Source organism: Littorina saxatilis, linkage group LG7 (genome assembly GCF_037325665.1).
Source record: "Littorina saxatilis isolate snail1 linkage group LG7, US_GU_Lsax_2.0, whole genome shotgun sequence".
NCBI classification, from domain to species: Eukaryota; Metazoa; Mollusca; class Gastropoda; order Littorinimorpha; family Littorinidae; genus Littorina; species Littorina saxatilis.
In genome coordinates this window covers 32,240,261-32,261,815 of record NC_090251.1, presented here as the reverse complement: position 1 = coordinate 32,261,815, position 21,555 = coordinate 32,240,261, and the positions used below count along the sequence as shown (strand labels likewise).

The 21,555-nt window shown below is 40.9% G+C and overlaps 1 protein-coding gene across 4 annotated transcripts in view; it reads right to left on the bottom strand.

Moving 5' to 3' along the window:
- Positions 1-6,064: 6,064 nt before the first annotated feature.
- The window catches only part of LOC138971200 (tektin-3-like), a 38,402-nt gene continuing 22,911 nt past the window's right edge, over positions 6,065-21,555 (bottom strand). For 3 of the 4 annotated variants that reach the window (XM_070343868.1, XM_070343865.1, XM_070343867.1), the window contains exons 2-9: positions 18,547-18,720; positions 18,041-18,219; positions 16,554-16,639; positions 12,688-12,896; positions 11,806-11,949; positions 11,276-11,498; positions 10,671-10,825; positions 6,065-8,168 (exon numbers count right to left, since the gene is read on the bottom strand). In XM_070343868.1, the coding sequence (XP_070199969.1) occupies positions 7,937-8,168; positions 10,671-10,825; positions 11,276-11,498; positions 11,806-11,949; positions 12,688-12,896; positions 16,554-16,639; positions 18,041-18,219; positions 18,547-18,719 (1,401 nt within the window). In that variant the 5' untranslated portion in view covers position 18,720 and the 3' untranslated portion in view covers positions 6,065-7,936. Of the gene's footprint in view, positions 8,169-10,670; positions 10,826-11,275; positions 11,499-11,805; positions 11,950-12,687; positions 12,897-16,553; positions 16,640-17,452; positions 17,539-18,040; positions 18,220-18,546; positions 18,721-21,555 lie in introns of all 4 variants that reach the window. The other variant, XM_070343866.1, reaches the window with a different exon arrangement.

The window sequence follows — 21,555 nt, the reverse complement described above, 5'->3', positions numbered from 1 at the left end:
TAAGGAAATTTTACATGATAGTTCCTGGGTATGATATCCCCAAACCTTTTTTTCATTTTTTCGATAAATGTCTTTGATGACGTCATATCCGGCTTTTTGTAAAAGTTGAGGCGGCACTGTCACACCCTCATTTTTCAATCAAATTGATTGAAATTTTTGTAAAGCAATCTTCGACGAAGGCCGGACTTCGGTATTGCATTTCAGCTTGGTGGCTTAAAAATTAATTAATGACTTTGGTCATTAAAAATTTGAAATTTGTAATAATTTTTTTTTTTATATAAAACGATCCAAATTTACGTTAATCTTATTCTACATCATTTCCTGATTCCAAAAACATATAAATATGTTACATTTGGATTAAAAACAAGCACTGAAAATTAAAAATTATGATCAAAATAAAATTTCCTAAATCGATTTAAAAACAATTTCATCTTATTCCTTGTCGTTTCCTGATTCCAAAAACATATAGATAGGATATGTTTGGATTAAAAACACGCTCAGAAAGTTAAAACGAAGAGAGGCACAAACAAGTCGCGTAAGGCGAAATTACTACATTTAGTCAAGCTGTGGAACTCGCAGAATGAAACTGAACGTAGTCCGCCGCTAGTGCAAAAGGCAGTGAAAGTGACGAGCCTGTTTGGCGCTGTAGCGGTTGCGCTGTGCTTCATAGCACGCTTTACTGTACCTCTCTTCGTTTTAACTTTCTGAGCGTGTTTTTAATCCAAACATATCATATCTATATGTTTTTGGAATCAGGAACCGACAAGGAATAAGATGAAATAGTTTTTAAATCGATTTCGGAAATTTAATTTTAATAATAATTTTTGTATTTTTAATTTTCAGAGATTGTTTTTAATCCAAATATAACATATTTATATGTTTTTGGAATCAGAAAATGATGAAGAATAAGATAAACGTAAATTTGGATCGTTTTATAAATTTTTTTTTTTTACAATTTTCAGATTTTTAATGACCAAAGTCATTAATTAATTTCTAAGCCACCATGCTGAAATGCAATACCGAAGTCCGGCCTTCGTCGAAGATTGCTTGGCCAAAATTTCAATCAATTTGATTGAAAAATGAGGGTATGACAGTGCCGCCTCAACTTTTACAAAAAGCCGAATATGACGTCATCAAAGACATTTATCGAAAAAAAGAAAAAAACGTCCGGGGATATCATTCCCAGGAACTCTCATGTCAAATTTTATAAAGATCGGTCCAGTAGTTTACTCTGAATCGCTCTACACACACACACAGACACACACACACACACACACACACACACACACACACACACACACACACACACACACACTTATACACCACGACCCTCGTCTCGATTCCCCCTCTATGTTAAAACATTTAGTCAAAACTTGACTAAATGTAAAAAGCATGCTATTCAGCACAGCGAAACCACTACCGCGCTAAACAGGCTTGTCAGTTTCAGTCCGTGTTGCACAGGCGGCGTACTACGGTCATTGTGAAAAAATGCAGTGCGTTCAGTTTCATTCTGTGAGTTCCACAGCTAATGTAGTAATTTCGCATTACGCGACTTGTTATTTATGTCATTATTTCTTCCAGGCAGTCCTAATATAAATTGTTACCGAAACTATATAACCCTGATTGGTTTTATGCAAGAGATAACAAGAAATGAGGTGGTGTACCGGGGTGTGGCCGCTGTTATCTCTTACAGCTTTATTGGAGCCAGAAGTGAGAGTTGGGTGCAAAAAGTAACACAGATTTTGGTCAGCCTATTGGTCATAACTTCTGAAATGTCCAAAGCAAATCATTGAGGACTTGAGCATATATGGCTCTTTGAGTGGAGGAGCCCCTCAAAAATGGCCGCAAAACATGCCTTTTTTGGCCTCTGAAACGGTTGACACCATCCGCCTTTGACAAAAGGCTACATAAAGACTAAAGAAGTCAGGTGAATAAAACAAAATGTTCTGAACAGGCAATTTAATGGCCTTTCCAATGGTTGTCAGAAGTGTTTGGTTTGTGCATATTCTGATTTTTTGCAGATTTTAAAATACGGGGCTATGGTTTTTGTCAGGTCGATTTTAGGGGTGACCTTGTTTGACAGGCTATCACGGGATGCCCAAACAAAGTACCACTGATCGGACAAATGATATGTACAGCTGACATAATTACCTTTTTGAGCATATAAATTTCAACTAAAATGAATTGCGTTTTAATGCTTTTCTTAGCATGCAAAAATTTGTTGCAATAATTATTTGGGCAAATTTAGTTTGATTCTAGTTCTGAAATATCAGCATTCAAAGATAGATTATTATCATCCATTACACCTAAAACTTTATTGCATGTATTATGTATTTCTGTAACAGTGGGGTTTTTATATTTAGTCAAGTTTTGACTAAATATTTTAACATCGAGGGGGAATCGAAACGAGGGTCGTGGTGTATGTGCGTGTGTGCGTGTGTGTGTGTGTGTGTCTGTGTGTGTGTGTAGAGCGATTCAGACTAAACTACTGGACCGATCTTTATGAAATTTGACATGAGAGTTCCTGGGTATGAAATCCCCATACGTTTTTTTTCATTTTTTTGATACATGTCTTTGATGACGTCATATCCGGCTTTTCGTGAAAGTTGAGGCGGCACTGTCACGCCCTCATTTTTCAACCAAATTGGTTGAAATTTTGGTCAAGTAATCTTCGACGAAGCCCGGACTTCGGTATTGCATTTCAGCTTGGTGGCTTAAAAATTAATTAATGACTTTGGTCATTAAAAATCTGAAAATTGTAAAAAAAATAAAAATTTATAAAACGATCCAAATTTACGTTGATCTTATTCTCCATAATTTGCTGATTCCAAAAACATATAAATATGTTACATTCGGATTAAAAACAAGCTCTGAAAATTAAATATATAAAAATTATTATCAAAATTAAATTGTCCCAATCAATTTAAAAACACTTTCATCTTATTCCTTGTCGGTTCCTGATTCCAAAAACATATAGATATGATATGTTTGGATTAAAAACACGCTCAGAAAGTTAAAACAAAGAGAGGTACAGAAAAGCGTGCTATCCTTCTTAGCGCAACTACTACCCCGCTCTTCTTGTCAATTTCACTGCCTTTGCCATGAGCGGTGGACTGACGATGCTACGAGTATACGGTCTTGCTGCGTTGCATTGCGTTCAGTTTCATTCTGTGAGTTTGACAGCTACTTGACTAAATATTGTATTTTCGCCTTACGCGACTTGTTTTACTTTAAAGTAAGCATTAGTACAAATAAAAATAAAATAAACGAGACAAAAACCCACCTTCTCCGATGTCAGAGCACATTTGTAATATGATGATCAAGCCAGAGAGAGAGAGAGAGAGAGAGAGAGAGAGAGAGACAGAGATCAGCTGACAGAGATCAGCAGACGACTTTATCTTTCAAGGCTTGAAGGGTAAGAGAAGTAAGCATTTCTCAAGGGGGGCAATAGACCTCTTAGTAGTTTTTATGAAGAACAAATTTGCATGCATGCCTCACGCCCAGTTCAGTCGGCAAGAATATGACTCCATGAAGATCGATGACATAACCCTGACATCTCATTTTCTTGTCAGTTTGTGTACGCGGAGTATAAGCATATCCGACAATGTGTTGCTGTTCGAGAATGTAGAAACAGATCCACCGAATGCAGGAGGTCCGCATGCAGCCACCCGGGTGGTCAGACAGGATTTCACGTGCTTGGTGAGGCTTCGCAAAGGGGCACATTTACACTGTGAAATAATTAATTTGCCTTTTCCAAAAAAATATTGTAGGCCTAGTTAAAAAATCATAATGATCCCGGTGCTGGGCACCATTTTACAGAAAAACAACAAACACTGATTGAAAATTGCCTGACATAAATGGCCAAAACGAAGTACCAAAGTAACTCAAATGATCTATCTATACAACCAAGCAGACGACAGGCATGCACGCAAACTCGTGAGTTCAACGGAAATATGAATCACATCAATTTCTGTCAACGATGAGCACATTTCCGGGTGCAATTGTGTTTTGTGTGTTCGTTTGTTTGTTTGTTTGCTTGCTGATAGTTAAACAAAATTTAGGGGTTGGGGTGCAGTGTTTGTCATTTTACGTCACTCGTGAATATCATTACCCGTAAAATCCCTAGCAAACGCCCACCCCCCACTTTTGGCCAAAAGTTGTGCAGAGGGGTCAACCTAGCAAACGCCCACCCCGGTTTAAAGAAAACAAGTTTTAGGACAGTCGGCCTCCTATATCTACGATTGGTGCACACTGTTCGATGGTTATCCTTTTTTTGGGTGGGGGGGGGATAAAATTACGTCATGTCCCACAGTGAAGTCGTTGAGTGACGTTTTTTAATGAGTGTTTAACACTTCTCTATGTTCAGCCATGCCGAAGCACAAATCCTTTACAGTGACATACGCTCGTACAAACTAAAATTTAAATATCTTGAAAACGAAGCTGCAGACAATGTTTCGGTATGTGCCCGCGAGTTTTCTTCCAGAAGAAGCTGAGAGTGGAGACGACAGTGAAGACGATGATGTTGACTTCGAAGGACTATAATGAGCCCACGATCATCAACCCTACCAGATCTCCAAACAAGAGAAGAAACTGTGTTTGTGCTGACGTTAGTCCGAGAATGAGAAGAATCAAGGTCACTTGTGTTCTTTTTTTTCTTCTTTTTTTCTAGCACAGATTTATTTGTGTAAACAAACGGTGTGTTTAATTTTCATTAAAATTGCATAAATCACATGGTTGTACCACTTTATTTCTCTCGTGAAAATGTGATGACACGTTATCTTGCAAAGGGGTGGATACCTAGCAAACGCCCACCCCCTACTTTTACCCGAAATCTGTGCGGAGGGGGGGTGGGGGGGGAGGCGTTTGCTGGGGATTTTACTGTATCATCGTCATCATTTTCATCATTATTGCTTTACCGTCACATTTGGACAACTCTTTTGTTTCATGCTAATAACTGGCTTTCAGTTTGTGTTTGGTGGTTCTGAGGAAGTCATTTTCTCTCCCTAACTCAAATTGATCACATTTTCATCGTTGAGCAGTCAGGCTATTCTTCCACAGGCCGGCGGTTTTCAACAGTTCAGAATCATTAGCCGCTCTTCGCCAGATTTTTCGAGGTTTTCGGCTGTAGACATCACACACTTTTCTCACTTTTGCTTTTAGAGACGTGCATCCAAGACGGGTCTCATTTATGGTTTCTGGCAATTTTAGAGAGAGAGAGAGAGAGAGAGAGAGAGAGAGAGAGAGAGAGAGAGAGAGAGAGAGAGAGAGAGAGAGAGAGAGAGAGAGACTCAGTCTCGGGCACAAACAGACAGAGAGAATCATCTTTTAGAAGATATAATAGAAGCACAGAAAGTTGCATGCGACAAACACCAAGCGGGCTAATGGTGTGAACAATTTAGAAGAAAAAAAAGTTAAAACCATGTCTACGGTGTTTACCAATGCATCTTTGTGAAAGACGGCACGCTAATATGCATAACTAAGATAAGTTTGTATGCAAAGATTAAGCAAAGTATGAGTGAATGACGATTTTTTCAAAGTGAGGATTTTTGCCTCCTCGTCTAAACACACATTCATTTTGCAATGCCTTTGACATTTGGTACTCTGATGTAAACATGGCTGATTTAATGCGACAGAAGCAAACGGAACACTCTATGTGTGATAAAGATGACTAAACAAAGCTTCTTGAGAAATTTCGTGTTTTTTTTTTAGTGTGAAACACGATTACATACATGTGTAAGAGAGGAGCACAAATAGTTTTATTGTGTTGTTAAATGCGCGTTGTTTGCTCTTATACCACAAAGCATAGACCTATAGGTCCCTGCACAAAGCTTCAGTCAGTCAACACAATTTTTCTTAAAGAAATCAGTGGGGACATGACATGTTTTGGTCATTAATTTGGAACCTTTGCAAATATTTTTCTAAAATTTTGTATACAGGCTCATCTTAGTTATTTACAGTTGTTTGCCAACTTTTATCAAGATGCATTTACGGAGTTATGTTTTTTATAAATTGTTCACGCCATGCGCCGCCTTAAAGGGGCATTCACACAAATAAAACAGATCCATTAGACTTGTAGACTTTATTTCAACCGTGTGAGTGCGAGATAATGATGGACACATTTGCAAACCACGTAGAGATCAGACACTGACACTGCGAAACTAGAATAAATAACAAACGCATCATCAATATTATTCCAGGGACAAAAAGATTTGTGTGAGACTACCGATGGCGGCGAAACGCTGACAAAAAAGTTTGGACATCAATGTGTATACGGTATATATTGTCATTGTATAAAAGTCACATTATTTGATATACACGAGCATAATTATTACGCAATGCTTTGAAACAAAAGTATGTACAAAACGAAGACAAATGTTGTAATAATACTGATAAGGCTGTCAAAGTCTTTGATGCCAGCATGTAACAAGCAAAGAAGTTTGCCAGTGGAAGGAGAAAACAAAAGTAGCACGAAAGAGGAAACTGGATTGTGGAAAATTCGCCCCCAAAAGAACTCGTTACTTTTTCTTTCAGTGATGTTAAATAAAGGAGGAAAAGAAGTGGTTGGAAATGTAACAGTTCTAGGTTTTACGTGAGCGAACTTTCCCAAGGCAGTTTCCAAGTAAAAAAGATAGATCGCCCATATAGTACCACTCTGCAAAGCAAACTACTACCTCCACTCGTCTAAATGCGTCATCCGAGCTCTTCTGTATACGTGTCAAGTTGTCGCCGAACATTTTTGTCTGAAAATTCTTCAGTGGATATGTATTGAATACTGCTTGAACACCGGCGCTACTGATACGATCGAATGCTGGATTATGTGTGACTCTTCTTTAAAGCAAAGGAACACACCATATTATATCACAGACATGCTCACACATCACATACTTGTAAAAGGCAACACATATTGTTTAAAAAAAAAGTTTAAAAAAATGTGACTGATAACAAACTCGGGACCTAAGCATGAACAGGCAAGGTGCATAAATGCAATCTTCTTCTTCTTCTTCTGCGTTCGTGGGCTGAAATTTTACGTGTATGACCGTTTTTACCCCGCCATTTAGGCAGCCATACGCCGCTTTCGGAGGAAGCATGCTGGGTATTTTCGTGTTTCTATAACCCACCGAACTCTGACATGGATTACAGGATCTTTTCCGTGCGCATTTGGTCTTGTGCTTGCGTGTACACACGAAGGGGGTTAAGTCACTAGCAGGTCTGCACATAAGTTGACCTGGGAGATCGGAAAAATCTCCACTCTTAACCCACCAGACGGCAGCGACCGGGATTCGATCTCACGACCTCCCGATTAGGAGGCCGACGTCTTACCACCACGCCACTGCGCCCGTCGCATAAATGCAATGAAGAAGCATCGCTTTTAAATCTGTTTGACTCTTGAAAGCTCGTTTGTGGTGAATATCTCTCGAAAGAGGCTGTTTATTAAAGACCTGTTCACATGTAAGAATGAAATCGGAAAGAGAGAAATGTTGAGGAATGCAACTCCAGTGATGAGACCAAAAAAAAAAAACGATTGCGAAACACGTTTTCCAAGAAATAAAATTAGTTTAATTTCACATATAGATAGAAAAGTAGCAAACGACAAATAGGAAAATCATCTTCATGTATCTCGCATTTTAACATTTCGCTTACTTAGCACAAGTAAACTTTGCTGGCAACAGACCAAGCACAAGACACAAAATTCACGAAAAATACAATACTGATGTTTCAGTTAAAAAAAATGTCCCAGTTGTTTGTAAATCTGCTCACAGGACATAGACAAAAAACGTTTTAAAAAAACGTTAAAAAACGTTAAAAAAAAAAGCCCACAGAACAATAGACACTCACACAAAATGGTATGACTGTACTGTAGGGAGGGGAATCGAAATCGTGTCTCTTCTTTGTTTTTTTTCTGAAACTAACTAAACTGCTGTCAGGCTTGGGGCGACTAGCAGATTGGCATCTGGAAGATGGGGCCCACCTTGGGGTCCATGGGGAAGCCTTTCCTCATGCCCATGCAGAAGGAGCTGTCGATCCTGAGGGAGTTGTCCTTGACGCTGATGTCGTGCTCCAGAGTAGCCTTGGTCTTCATCAGGCGGGCCAAGCTGAGCTCGGAGGACTTGAGACGGTCCTTGAGGATCCTCACAGACTCGCGTATCTCAGCCACCTCGCGCTGCAGCCTGGAAAAGGGATAGAGAAAAGAGGGAATTAAAGGGCAGCTGTCGGGTTGCCTGGTCTCAAAAATGCGCGGAGTCGCGTGCAAAAACGCGTTTAAGAGTTTTCCGAGTTGATTCAACTAAAGACTGTTGATTTGGTCCAGAAGAAGACACTTTCATCATTAGTTTGAAACCATTAAAATGCGTGAAACTTTCTGCTAGTTCTCACAATCCGCAAAATAACGAAGCAGTTGGCAGGCCGAAACGACTCAAAATCCGCGACCGACAACTCTGTCAGCACAAGAGTCAAGTCAAGTCAAGTCAAGTTTTATTCCGATAAAACCCCGTGAGGGTACATGGAAAATTAAAAAACACAATAAAAACACATTTCATTCAACACCAAATAAAAGGAACTAAAACAAAAAGAAATCAGGCTATGTACAGAAAAGGGAGTTGAGGGGTGAGGGAGAGCAAAAACAATACAAGAAACAATTCAACAATAATAATAATAATAAATAATAATAATAATAATAATAATAATAATAATAATAAAACACACAAAGTAATTACATACATTTCTTTACTATGGGAAATGGGGGGAAGGGGGAGGGGGGGGGGGGGGGGGTGATGGGTGAGTTAACATAAGGACAAAAATACTATTAAAATACTATTAAAGACGCCGCAGCGTTAGCCTTGCTGTGACGTCACTCGAGGAAGCCGATAAGGCCGCTGTGAAGTTTACAGTACAATGTAGACTACAGCTGGACATCTGTAATGCTGTACGCGTGATTGATTCTTGCACAAAGTAAAGTATTAGGATGGTGGTATCTTCTCAAGACCCACGTTCCCATTTTCTCTTCTTTGATCTGACCGACTTCAACCTTTACAAGTCATTTCTAAAGTGGTTCACATGCTGTTGCTACTCCTCCAGTCCACCCGGTTAAACCATAAAGTTGCTCAACCACAGACCCTCGTGTCCCTTGTCAGCAGACACTGTACACTTATGAAGAAGGTCCGCTTGAGGTGTCACACCAATTACCGTGTACGTGTGAGGTACTGAATTCAAGACAAAAGTCAACTCTGTCGGTGGGAAAATCTAGGAAAGAGATGATGATAATACATCTTCAGTTACTCACTCAAGTAGATAGACGAGATAAGATAAAGGGAAGAGAGACGGAGACAAAGATGAAACAGTGGATCTAGTGTGGAAAATGGGGGAGGGGGGTTCGGCCGCAAAAAATCAAAGATGAATTTGTCAAACTGTGTTTGTGATGGTTATCGTGTGTGTGTGTGTGTGTGTGTGTGTGTGTGTGTGTGTGTGTGTGTGTGTGTGTGTGTGTGTGTGATAACACGTATGTGTCTGTGTGTCTGTGTATATGTGTGATAACACGTGTGTGTGTGTGTGTGTGTGTGTGTGTGTGTGTGTCTGTGTGTCTGTGTCTGTGTGTGAGTGTGTTTGTGTGTGTGTGTTTGTGTTCCTCGACGCGTGACAATATCTGCCAATAAGTTGAACAAAAACAGGGTTCAAGTGGAACAAAAGCAGGAGGGGGACGGAAGACATGTTATGAACTCCGTTTTTTACTGCGAAATTTTGGCCTGGGAGAAGTCACCCCATCCTAAGTTTCTCTTCACCTACCCGTTAAGTATGCTTGAGGGCTTGACTAGACAACCCGATTGCGCCCATTACACGGCATAAAGAGAAAGGTTCCAAGCGGCGTAAAATTCCTGAAATTCCTGAGCACCGTTCAACTCGGCCGATTCCGCGGCTGACGTCACGCGTCCAAGGGAAGTAATTTTCGAGCGGGCTGCATTGACTCGGCCAAGAATGCAAACTTTCTTCGATTAAAGACATTGTAGCATGTCTAAAGTCTTCGGACTTGTGTTATCAAGCTGTCAAAATCACCAAGTAACTTTTAAGTATAGTTTCAGTTACATGATAACTCATTCTAAGGAACAGATTTTGAGAGCCACAACCCGACAGCTGCCCTTTAAGGCTCAGCGTCTTGGGTTGAAGGGTGTGAGGTAAAAGTTATACAGCCTGCAGTGTTAAATAATGTAAGGCAAAACAAAAAGTTTCAGATGGCAAAGCAAAAAAAGATTAGGTCGGTAAGTCGGTGACATTTCTTTTTGTGCCGCAACTCGTGCGAGCTGTGTATCCTAGATGAAGGGGAAAAGTTAGTTGCTAATTCGAGTTTTGTCATTTTTTTGAAGGGGGAAGGGGGGGGGGGGGGGGGGGGGGGTTTAAAGTTTTAGGGTATGGAGGAAAAAAGTCATCGCTTGGGGAACCTGAAACACTGATTTATTTTTAGGCCTAAAGTTAAAATCTGAAGACAATATCTTCTTTACTGCTCTCAAATGTATCTTCTTACAAAGTGACAAAAAAGGGTCTACAGTCCACATAAAACGACCACTTCAACTGCGAGTGTATTGCCAAAGCGTCAAACATTTGAAGAAGGGATTTTGTTCCAATTATCCTAACCAGTGAGTACGAAAATTCTGTTAAAAGGGTAGAGTGTGTATACTCACGACTTCATGACGGGGTCGTGGCAGAGCTCGACGTTGATGCGACGTGTGCGCTCGTCCAGGCGTGTCTGTGCGACCTTCATGGGCAGCTCCTTGTCCAGGATGGCCTTGCGCAGCAGGTTGATGTTGCGCTCCATGTCGAAGATCTCTTGCATCGTCTGCACGAACACACACACGCAAAACATACAGTTTTTGACCTCGCACGTGTTGAAGTTTAAGCTGAGACAGTTCGGGCACTAACCCTAACAAAATGCTGGCGCCTGTCTTCGTTCCAGGCCTTCTTGTCCTCCCTTGTGTCAATCTTGACTCCCAACATCCGTGTCTGTCTGTCTGTTTGTCTGTCTATCCCCTTTTCTATGTGTGTGTGTGTGTGTGTGTGTGTGTGTGTGTGTGTGTGTGTGTGTGTGTGTGTGTGTGTGTGTGTGTGTGTCTCTCTCTCCCAACATCCGTGTCTGTCTGTCTGTGTGTCCCCTTGTGTGTGTGTGTGTGTGTGTGTGTGTGTGTGTGTGTGTGTGTGTGTGTGTGTGTGTATGTGTGTGTCTCTCTCTCTCACTTTCCCCGGCCCTCCCCCTCCCTCACCCACTCGCACATCTTCCTACAACACGCACCTTCTGGAGGTGAGCCTGTAGTTTGTTCCTGGCGTCTGTGGTCTCCCGGATCCTGGTGTTGAAAGAGTTGTTGACGGAGTTGAAGTTGTTCCACATCTCGTTGGCGCAGTGGCGCAGGGTGCTGTCGATCTCTCCGCGCAGGCGTTCCGAGGCAGCGCGCTCCTTCTGTGACCGGGCGATGTTTTCCTGTGTGTAGCGGGCCCACGACTCTGGGATGGACATGCTATGGAGAAATTGAAGCGGGTTTAGATGGATATTGATCCGAGTGGAATAAGCAGGTTCTATTTCTGCAGTAGCATTTTATTTTGTGGGACAATACATCTGGAATAATCATCAGCATGGACTAAACTTGTTCACAGATTTTTTTAAGTGTCTCTTTTGAGGTCTCTGCTTACGGAATCGCCTCTCCATGCAGGTAAAGAAATGGTTCAAAGTCAGCACGTACTGTAGTGTTCCTTGACCTGTTAACCAAATAAACGCTTTGCAAGAAATGTCAGCCCCAGTCTTCAACAAGGTTAAAGATGACTCACGTGTTGTCGATGCTCTCGATGCCGGGGATGTATCCGACGCCAGCGGAGCCGTTTCTCAGCTGCTGCATGCGGTCATCAAGCCCCTGTGCGTGGTGCTTGTCCTTGGCGTCGATCTCCAGGGCGTGCTGGGCGGCGCGGTCCATCCTGCGGGACAGTCATGTACGTCTCATATCACTCATCTCATACACATGTTGATAGGATTTTCGGGGGGCAGAAATGGCCATACAAGTTTGGGAAAATTGAAGATATTTTTAGGAAGTTCTCGGCTTGAAGGTCCCCCCAAAAGTTGTCTTATCCTGAAAGCCGTGTTCAACAGACTTTTCTAATGGGCTAAGCTGAGGTGATGCAGGCAATTACCTTACCCCAACGAACTCAGCTAAGCAAACTGAATGGTCTTGAATAGAGGACCCCAGAATCTCCATCGTAGGTGAAGCCGAATCCAGATCATTGACCATTCCAGCCTCAGCTAAGGCAGAAATCGATCCATATTTATCATGAGAACTCGGTATAAGCTGGTTAACAGCTTCTTATGGATGTCAAGGACCTCAAACAAACCTAAATCCAAAGCTAACCGAGACTCGTAAATTAACTTGACAAGGACACAGACTGACACCACTGATGCCACTACCCTTGAGTAATGAACTTTTCGGTGTCGAGTTTACTACCACTACCATTGAGTTATGAACTTGTCGGTATTGAGTTCAAAACCCTTGAGTAATCAACTTTACTGTTTCGAATTGACCACCACTACCCTTGAGTAATAGCAATCATCAGAAATGATTGAAGGTAGTTTCCTTTAGTTCTCGTTGACTACTACTCGGCTTGAGTGATGAACTTTTTAACATCGAGTTGAAGCTCGGTGACCCTGATGGTGGGACTCACTTGAGCTGCACGTAGGCCTTGTCCAGAACCTTCTTCATCTTGGCCTGGCACCTCTTGATGATGTCCACCTCCTTGATCAGCGACTTCTCCACGTCGTCGTTGACCAGGTCGATGCCCTGACGCTTCTCGCGGTTCATCAGGCACTCCTCCGCGATGTGCAGGGGGTTGGCCGTATCAGCCAGAGCCTTCTCGCACGTTTGTTTGTACTCCTGGTACACAAGAGGTGGAGGGTTCAATTCAATTCAATTTAATACAACTTTATTATCTAATTGTGGGACAAACAGAAACATTTTTTTTTGGCTCGTATTCACAATAACATGGCCATCTCCCGAAATAGCCCCGTGGAAGTGACGTCACATGTTGAAAAAAGAGTGAACCTTTTTTTTATTTTTTATTTATTCATTATAGTGTGACGGCGGACCTCGACACGGGGCTACATAGGGAGATTGCCGCAAACATTTTATTTCAATGTACGTATCTTTATTGTCAAGGAAAATGTCCAACAGGCTTAATAATTTAAACAGTTAGATTAGAACATACATTTTCCACCTGGCTTGTTAATTTAAAAAGTTAAAACATACTACAGACATATATGGGTGTGTTTATTTTTCAGCGGTTTATTTGCGAAAGTATGGATGTGATCTCAGTATTTAAAAACAAAAACCTTATACTGCTTACAGAATTACAGCAATCCCCTGGTTAATAATGATTAAAGGTCTAAGTCATTCGTGGTTCTTGACTGAGCACACGCCTTCGACTGCGCCCGTTGTGAGTATTCTTACACAGGTACATTTTATCTGTATCTTCTTTTAATCTCCACGTAAAGAATTCCTGGAAGTACCGCTGTAAAAGTTAAAATTACCGGACAGGAAAAAGTTTGAGAATAATGTCAAATCGACATATGGATAGATTTTGTGCAAACTATTTTTACTTAAAACTGTTACGATGACCAATTAGTTTTCAGCTGAACGTTTGACCAACATACAATATATACAAATATTTCACGCTTCACATCAGTGATGCATGCAAATGAACGTGCAGAAATAAATGGATACATGTGCAGCAACTGTTTCGTAAAACAGACAACACGAAAAGACCAGGCAAGTCCAATATATAAGTTACATATATAGGTCTACATCTAAATGAAAGGTTACAAAGAAACAAAAGAGAATATAAGAGGACAGAAACTGCTTAGTTTAAAGCCTTCGTTCGAGACTGAGCTGTTCGAACAGCAGAAGCGAGAGGAGAAAAGTAAGATATCTATATATATATATATATATATGCAATCAATTGACTTCGAATATGTAAGCAGTTTACGTATGTTACGCGTGATTGTTCTGAAAAGTCACTATTACATGATTGTTCTGAAATTCTACTATTTATTTCATCGTAATCATGTAAGCCCTCATACGTGATTGTTCTGAAAGCTTACTAATTTACATGATTGTTCTGAAACTCTACTAAAGGTAAACTTACTTCACCCGTGAAATGTTGTCAGATATGGAACAATAATAATGTATAATCCCGCAGTGGGGCACTGCGGTTATGAAATTAAAAGCCCCTCCTGTTTTTGGAACCGCAAGAGCTTTCTAGTTTGCTGTTAGGTAGATTTTTGGTTCCTCTTTCCTGTCATGCTCTCTTTTTCTTCATGAATTCTTTTCTTTTTTCTGCCTTCATGCTCATTCACCTGTATTTTTTCCAAAAATCTCTTCTCTTGCCGCTTGTCTCGCGATTCATGTATAGTTTAATCTGTTAGTGTTCTGATGTAAGTCCAGCAGTAGATAGGTTAAGCCTATTTTAACATACTGGAAACTGGTAATCTTCCAGTAGGTATTAATTTAGTTTTACTAAAGCCTGCTGGGACACAAGTAATGGGTTAGTGCATTTGTAAACAGGAATCGCTTGACAAGTGGCCCCCTTCATCCCCCCCTTCCTCGTCCTGATATGGCTCTGCGTAGTCGGCTGGACGTTAAGCAACAAATAAACAAACAAACAATAATGTATAACCCTACCCCTGGTGGTTGCTGTGGAATAAAAAAAAAAGTGTCACTGAAAACAGATGTGCTAATAAATTTAGCTTTCATGTGTGTGTATGTGTGGTGTGTGTGTGCGTAAGTACTCAGTGCACTGGCGTCGGAAACGGGGGGCGGGGGGCAGCTGTTTCTGGGGTGGGGGGGGGGCAAACATGTCTTTTTGCCCCCCCCCCCCCCCTAACATTTAGGATGACAAAAATATTCAGAGAGAGAGAGATTGAGAGAGAGAGAGAGAGAGAGAGAGAGAGAGAGAGAGAGAGAGAGAGAGAGAGAGAGAGAGAGAGAGAGAGAGAGAGAGAGAGAGAGAGAGAGAGTTGATAACAAAATACCCACACACACACACACACACACACAAAAGAAGTATATTGTCTCGCGTGCAAGAACTTTATAGCCCAGACTCCCCACCCATCTCGCAACCCCGGACATCTCCTCACGTCTCTCATCCCCTCTCCACTTGAATTTTTAGTTTAAAAAAAAAAGTTTCATTTGTGAAAATTATTTGTTGTGCCTTTCGTCTTTAAAGGGGCAAAAAGTAGCTTCCATTTTCCCTCTTTGCCATGCCTTTCGATCCATTTTGGTGACCTAGCCACCTAAGCATGGCAAAGAGGAAAATTCAAAAGTTTCTATGTGTCCCTTTGAACCTGTAACTTGAATTTTGAGTTGGGAATACTCAAGAAGAATCATTACATTTTTGAAGATTATAAATAATTTTTGTCTTTGAACATTTAATTTCAATTTTGAGTTGAGAACAATAAAGAAGACAATCATGTTCAATGTATGAAACGTATTACTTGTTGAGTTTGTATTCATTGGGCGGGGGTATAAATATCAATTTCACTTAAGATTTAGTATCATTGTATCAAAATAGAGTTCCATTTACATACAGACATACACACAGACAGACGGACAAAGTGAATCCAGTATACCCCCTCCAACTTAATTGGGCTGGGGTATAAATATCAATATCACTTAAGATTTAGTATTATTGTATCAAAATATTGTTCCATATACTTACAGACATACACACAGACAGATGGACAAAGTGAATCCAGTATACCCCCCTCCAACTTCGTTGGGCAGGGGTATACATATTGTTCCATATCTGACAACATTTCACGGGTGAAGCAAGTTTACCTTTAGTAGAGTTTCAGAACAATCATGTAAATTAGTAAGCTTTCAGAACAATCACGTGTGAGGGCTTACATGATTACGATGAAATAAATAGTAGACTTTCAGAACAATCATGTAATAGTCACTTTTCAGAACAATCACGCGTAACATACGTACAGCGTTCTGGAGGATTTGAATTATATTCCCCTGAACTTTTAGAAGATATCTTAATAATTTGTGTTCCTAATTATTTTGTTTGTGGAACTTTTCTGACGTTATTTTTGTAACCACAGCTTTCTCGAATGATCTTCTCACTTCTTTCAGAAGAGAATGCTTTTCAATCCACGAAACAGTCTTTTATTTCTTTGGTGTGTGTGTGTTTTAAAAGCACCAATCCTCTTTTTGAACCTTAACTATCTTTCAAGTATTCTCAAGCAACTTCAAGCAAAAGAAACAGAATTTTATTTCTGGATGTACTTTCTAGGAACCGTATTTCTTTAATCCCATTGACTGCCATATACTACGTATCATGTACGTCTCCATGACATCACACCGCATCAATACTCTAACTTGCATTAAGATGATCCCTCCCCTGGAGTACATTTTCTTCGTTTTTTGCCTGTTTGCTTTTACTTGTATCTATGGGTTTTTTAAATCAGATTTTTACAAATTTAATTTTGCAGGCAGTCAACTGTATAGAACGATTGATAATGTGAGTATTACCTTCAGATTCTCGATTTCCGTGGCCATAGCATTGACCTCATTGTTGAGCTCGCTCTTCCAGAAAGAGATATCGTACACCCTCTCGCCTGAATGAGACAGGAAAAGGTGTTGCAATCCTCTACTGACATGACCCGATAAGCTACCGTGGAAGAACACATTTTCTATGTTACGTCTTAGCCGTATTTCACCTCTGTCTTTAGATGAGTCAGGTTCCTCCTTTTTTCTCCCGATCAGATTTTCCTTTTTTCCCCTTTTCTTTCCGATTACCTGTTTTGGTGTGTTATATTATTATTGGAATTTTGGAATGATTTTTACTCTCTCTTGAAAGTGATTTTGCTTTCGTGCATTTGTCCCTTTAAGTGTTCTTGAAGGGCAGTACACAAATCAGTCAGCGTTACAAAAGAACGGGCTTCTGAGCCAACGCGATGCAATGCCAAGACAGGCTTTTGAAACAACCCGAAGCAGTCCAAATGGAAAGGAAGTTGTAAGAGAAGATGAATCCTAAACTAGATGGAAGCTCTGATCAGGTCATGTCAATATTGGTTTACAAGCTTTGCAACAGAAGTCTCGGACTACTGAAAGCAGAAGCAGTGCTGGATTCCGCCACCATTTGAAAGAGTACAAAGTATTTGTGGCAAGTTCAAGAAAAGTGTCCCAAATCAACTCTTCCATGATTTTACCTCCGTTTCAACACACTGTTATTGGAGTTTTTTTGTCGGAAAAGTTCACTGGCAACAGCTTCCTTGAATTCGGGACACTATTCTTGAACATTACCCATGTAGTCACCAACGAGCAAGTAGTTGATTACATATAGGGGGTTACCCAAACCGCAAAAATGTCTCGTTATAAAGACAAGACCAGGAGAGCGTGATACTCATAGAAGGTGGTGACGTCAGTACCTTCAGGTCGTTTATTTCGTTCTCCATTGCACCGATCTCGTTGTTAAGTTCGCTCTTCCAAAAGGCTATGTCATGCACTCTCTCGCCTAACAAATACACCAGTGGGAAGAAAACAATCAGAGTAGTGGACTCAAAATATATCTCAGACGACACCCAAGAGCAACAAACTAAACCCAAAACAACATTGTTGGACGTAAACAATTCGATAGCATCCATGCCACATTGCAGTTAAACTAAAGTAATAAAAATTCAAACATTAATTAAACTTTCTTTGTAAAAAACTGCTTTTAACAGCACCATTTTCTTTTGGCCACATGCACAAATTTCTGCAAACATCCCTCTGATTTAACATTACGAATCAACCAAATTGACTTGTGACAACAAGCAATCTACAGATATTACGACTTGCTACTTTGAACTGGCGTCTCCCTTGAATTGTCGTTCCCCTTCAATTGTTCATTAACACCAGCCCTAAAATCACAACAACAAAAAGACAAATCTGTTCTCTTTTGACTACTTCTCAAAGCTAGAACTGACTCATGAAGGCCCATAATTATTTCATAGATACTATGACGTCATGGTGCTTACCGAGGCGCTTGGTGACGTCATTCTGCCTGTTGCGTGTGCGGGCGTCAGTCTCTTTGACGGCCCTCCAGGCATCAGCTCGCAGCCTCTCGGCGAAGGATCGCTCCTTGTCGGACAGGGAGAAGTTCATGGAGTTGGACAGGCTCCAGTCGTTGGGGCTGTAGCGAGAGTACACGGTGCGCCTGCACGGGACAACAAGGACAATTTTGTTATCTCGACTGCTTACTTTGGACGGGGTGCAGTATTATACAGACAGCCCTACACGAAGTAATAGACATATGTAATTTGAAATAGAAAGTAGATTTCGTGAACAAAAATTGCTAAGATATTTTCGCATTTTACACCATAAACAAAAGAGGCCTGGGGACCTGGGATCTAAGTGTCATTATGGACAAACAAACCAAACAAACAAACAAACAAACAAGTACAGCTCGGTCATGACGCCAATTTTTGTTTCACCGAGTGACGTTAAATAAACGATTTCATCATCAATCTTGACGTGCACTCACATGGCGGGGTTGAAGTAGGAGCGGGCGTGCCCGAGGTCCATGCTCTTGCCGTAGCTGCCCAGGTGGCGGGAGACGGTCTTGTCCGTCACGTAGGGCAGGATCTTGGACATCTCAGGTGTCATGGGCGTGGCACTGCGCGTGCGGACTATCGCGGGTGAGTCGTAGTAGGCCATTCTGCAAAACACAAGGTGGGGGGGAAATGCATGTCAGTAAAATTGAACCATGAGGCGCGTTTCTGAGGTGTTGAATGATTGGTTGATTGGTTATTGTTTTGTGTCGTCTTTTCAGCAGATATTGCTATCGGAGACCGATGTAAGTTAGGTGTTGAAGAAAGAAATAGGCATGGAAGATAAGTCATGGCTGTTGAAGTTATCTGTATGTTCAGTACTGGTTACTGTTTCCTGTTAATTTCGGGACATGGCTCTGTGTCTTTTAGAACGTCCGTTTCCGTTTGTAATGTCAGTATTCAAAACAGACGGACGTACAAGCTCTCCTTTTATGCAAAACTGATTAGCTTAGAATAAGCGTTTCCGTTTAGTCTCTCCCTCTCTCTTTCTTCTAATGGCCTGGTTCCTGCATGCTTACGAAAATAAATGCCTGAAGGGCTTCTCCTTTCTGCGACAGTCTTTCATAGCACTGAAATGCCTGGCTCCATTATTTTTCAAGCACGCGTTATGTCATTTATGAACGCAGACACAAGCTTTTCCTTTTACTATTTGTTTTCAACCTGTGAGTATTCGCAACCTTCGTGTCAGAGTGTCAAACCGTACCTATTTCCCCCACAGCACTAAACAAAATGGAAGCAGTCAGGTCTGCCTGTTCCTTTGTCGGTAAGTGGAGACATTACCTACTTTCTGTGTTGACACAATGCTAAGTTGTTGACCTAACACACAACAATGCTCACGCCTTCTGTGGGGTAGGTACACATGGTGCAGTACTCGAAAAAGAAAGCCTACTTGAAACTACATATGTATGATGAAAGACAAGACGTCATTTTAGCCTGTGGAATTTCATGATTGGAAATCCTTGAAAAAGCAAGCGTACTGGAAGCTACGAGTATACGATGACATCATTGTAGGCTGTATTATTACAAGAGCGTGACACGCATCTACGGTTATGTTCCAGTGTCAGAAACGCTTGTATGTAATTTTATGTTTATATGATAGTGAACGCTTGTATATAATTACTGAAAAAGGTTCAACGTCAAATACTGCAATGGTGGTGTTACTGAAGCCAAGAAGAATTTATCCCGAGGACAAAAATCCTATTGCACAAACCTGTCATTGGGTTGAATAATGTATTAGTCAATGCTACTGTGTGTTGTAAGGACAGGGACTCTGCGTGGAGAAAGTACAAGAGAGCGTCGCGTATTTGATGTACACAGTCAATGTAAATAACACCACAGGTCACTATGATGCACAGATTCATGAGTCAGTTTCACTTCCATCGTTAAATGTTCTATCTGCTATTTCTCCCCAAATAGTGGCGAGTTACAAGCGAGATCGAGAAGAAATAGGTATTTAAGCTCAGCGAGAGAGAGAGAGAGAGAGAGAGAGAGAGAGAGAGAGAGAGAGAGAGAGAATACCTGACAAGCAAGCATGCAGACAGACAGACACACAAACAGACGGGCAGATTGGCGTTATTTGGGGATTTAAGTGTGTCGCGAGCGCAAAAGTGGGCCTATATCAGCCAACAATGATGCAGCACATTTTCCTCAATGAGTTCTATCATTATCTTGAACAAGAAAAAAGTACGCTTGACAAGAGCGTAAGACAAAACAACAACAACAACAACAAAAAACCCGAACATTAGAAAGACATAAAGAAAGACAAGACAGTCATGCAAGACATTCGAATTCGCGGACTTGTCATGGATTAAGGCTTACAACAGTGCACCTGGCAAAGCCGTCGTGATTTCTATTGTCAGGGTGCCGAGGGCCGGCGGAAGGCCAATAAATTGACGACAGATTGGAAACCGACACCGTCTGGCACAAATCTTGCAGACTTGTGTTACAGACAGCGTCGTCATGGAACCCGGCGGTGTCGTGGTGACACATGTTCCCCAACAAAATCAATCGCTCGATTTATTGATATGAGAGTATTGCACTGATCAGCACTGATTGTGTGTGTGTGTGTGTGTGTGTGTGTGTGTGTGTGTGCGTGTGTGTGTGACTGTGAGACTGTGTGTCAGTGTGCGAGCGCCGAAGGCGTCATTTACCACGTCTCAGTATTACAACACCCAGTTATCAAAGCTCTCAACTGCTCAAGGGATGGTCAGTGTATTTGCGGATTTATTGACACCGAAAACACAAGCAAGCTGGTTACACCTGATAATAAGAACCAACAAGCCGGGCCAAGTCACAGTGACACGCAGAAGCAAGACAGCAAACGACAAGACGAAACAAGTCGTGTAAGGCGAAAATACAATATTTAGTCAAGTAGCTGTCGAACTCACAGAATGAAACTGAACGCAATGCCATTTTTCAGCAAGACCGTATACTCGTAGCATCATCAGTCCACCGCTCATGGCAAAGGCAGTGAAATTGACAAGAAGAGCGGGGTAGTAGTTGCGCTGAGAAGGATAGCACGCTTTTCTGTACCTCTCTTTGTTTTAACTTTCTGAGCGTGTTTTTAATCCAAACATATCATATCTATATGTTTTTGGAATCAGGAACCGACAAGGAATAAGGTGAAAGTGTTTTTAAATTGATTTGGACAATTTAATTTTGATAATAATTTTTATATATTTAATTTTCAGAGCTTGTTTTTAATCCGAATATAACATATTTATATGTTTTTGGAATCAGCAAATGATGGAGAATAAGATAAACGTAAATTTGGATCGTTTTATAAATTTTTTTTTTTTTTACAATTTTAAGATTTTTAATGACCAAAGTCATTAATTAATTTTTAAGCCACCAAGCTGAAATGCAATACCGAAGTCCGGGCTTTGACGAAGATTACTTGACCAAAATTTCAACCAATTTGGTTGAAAAATGAGGGCGTGACA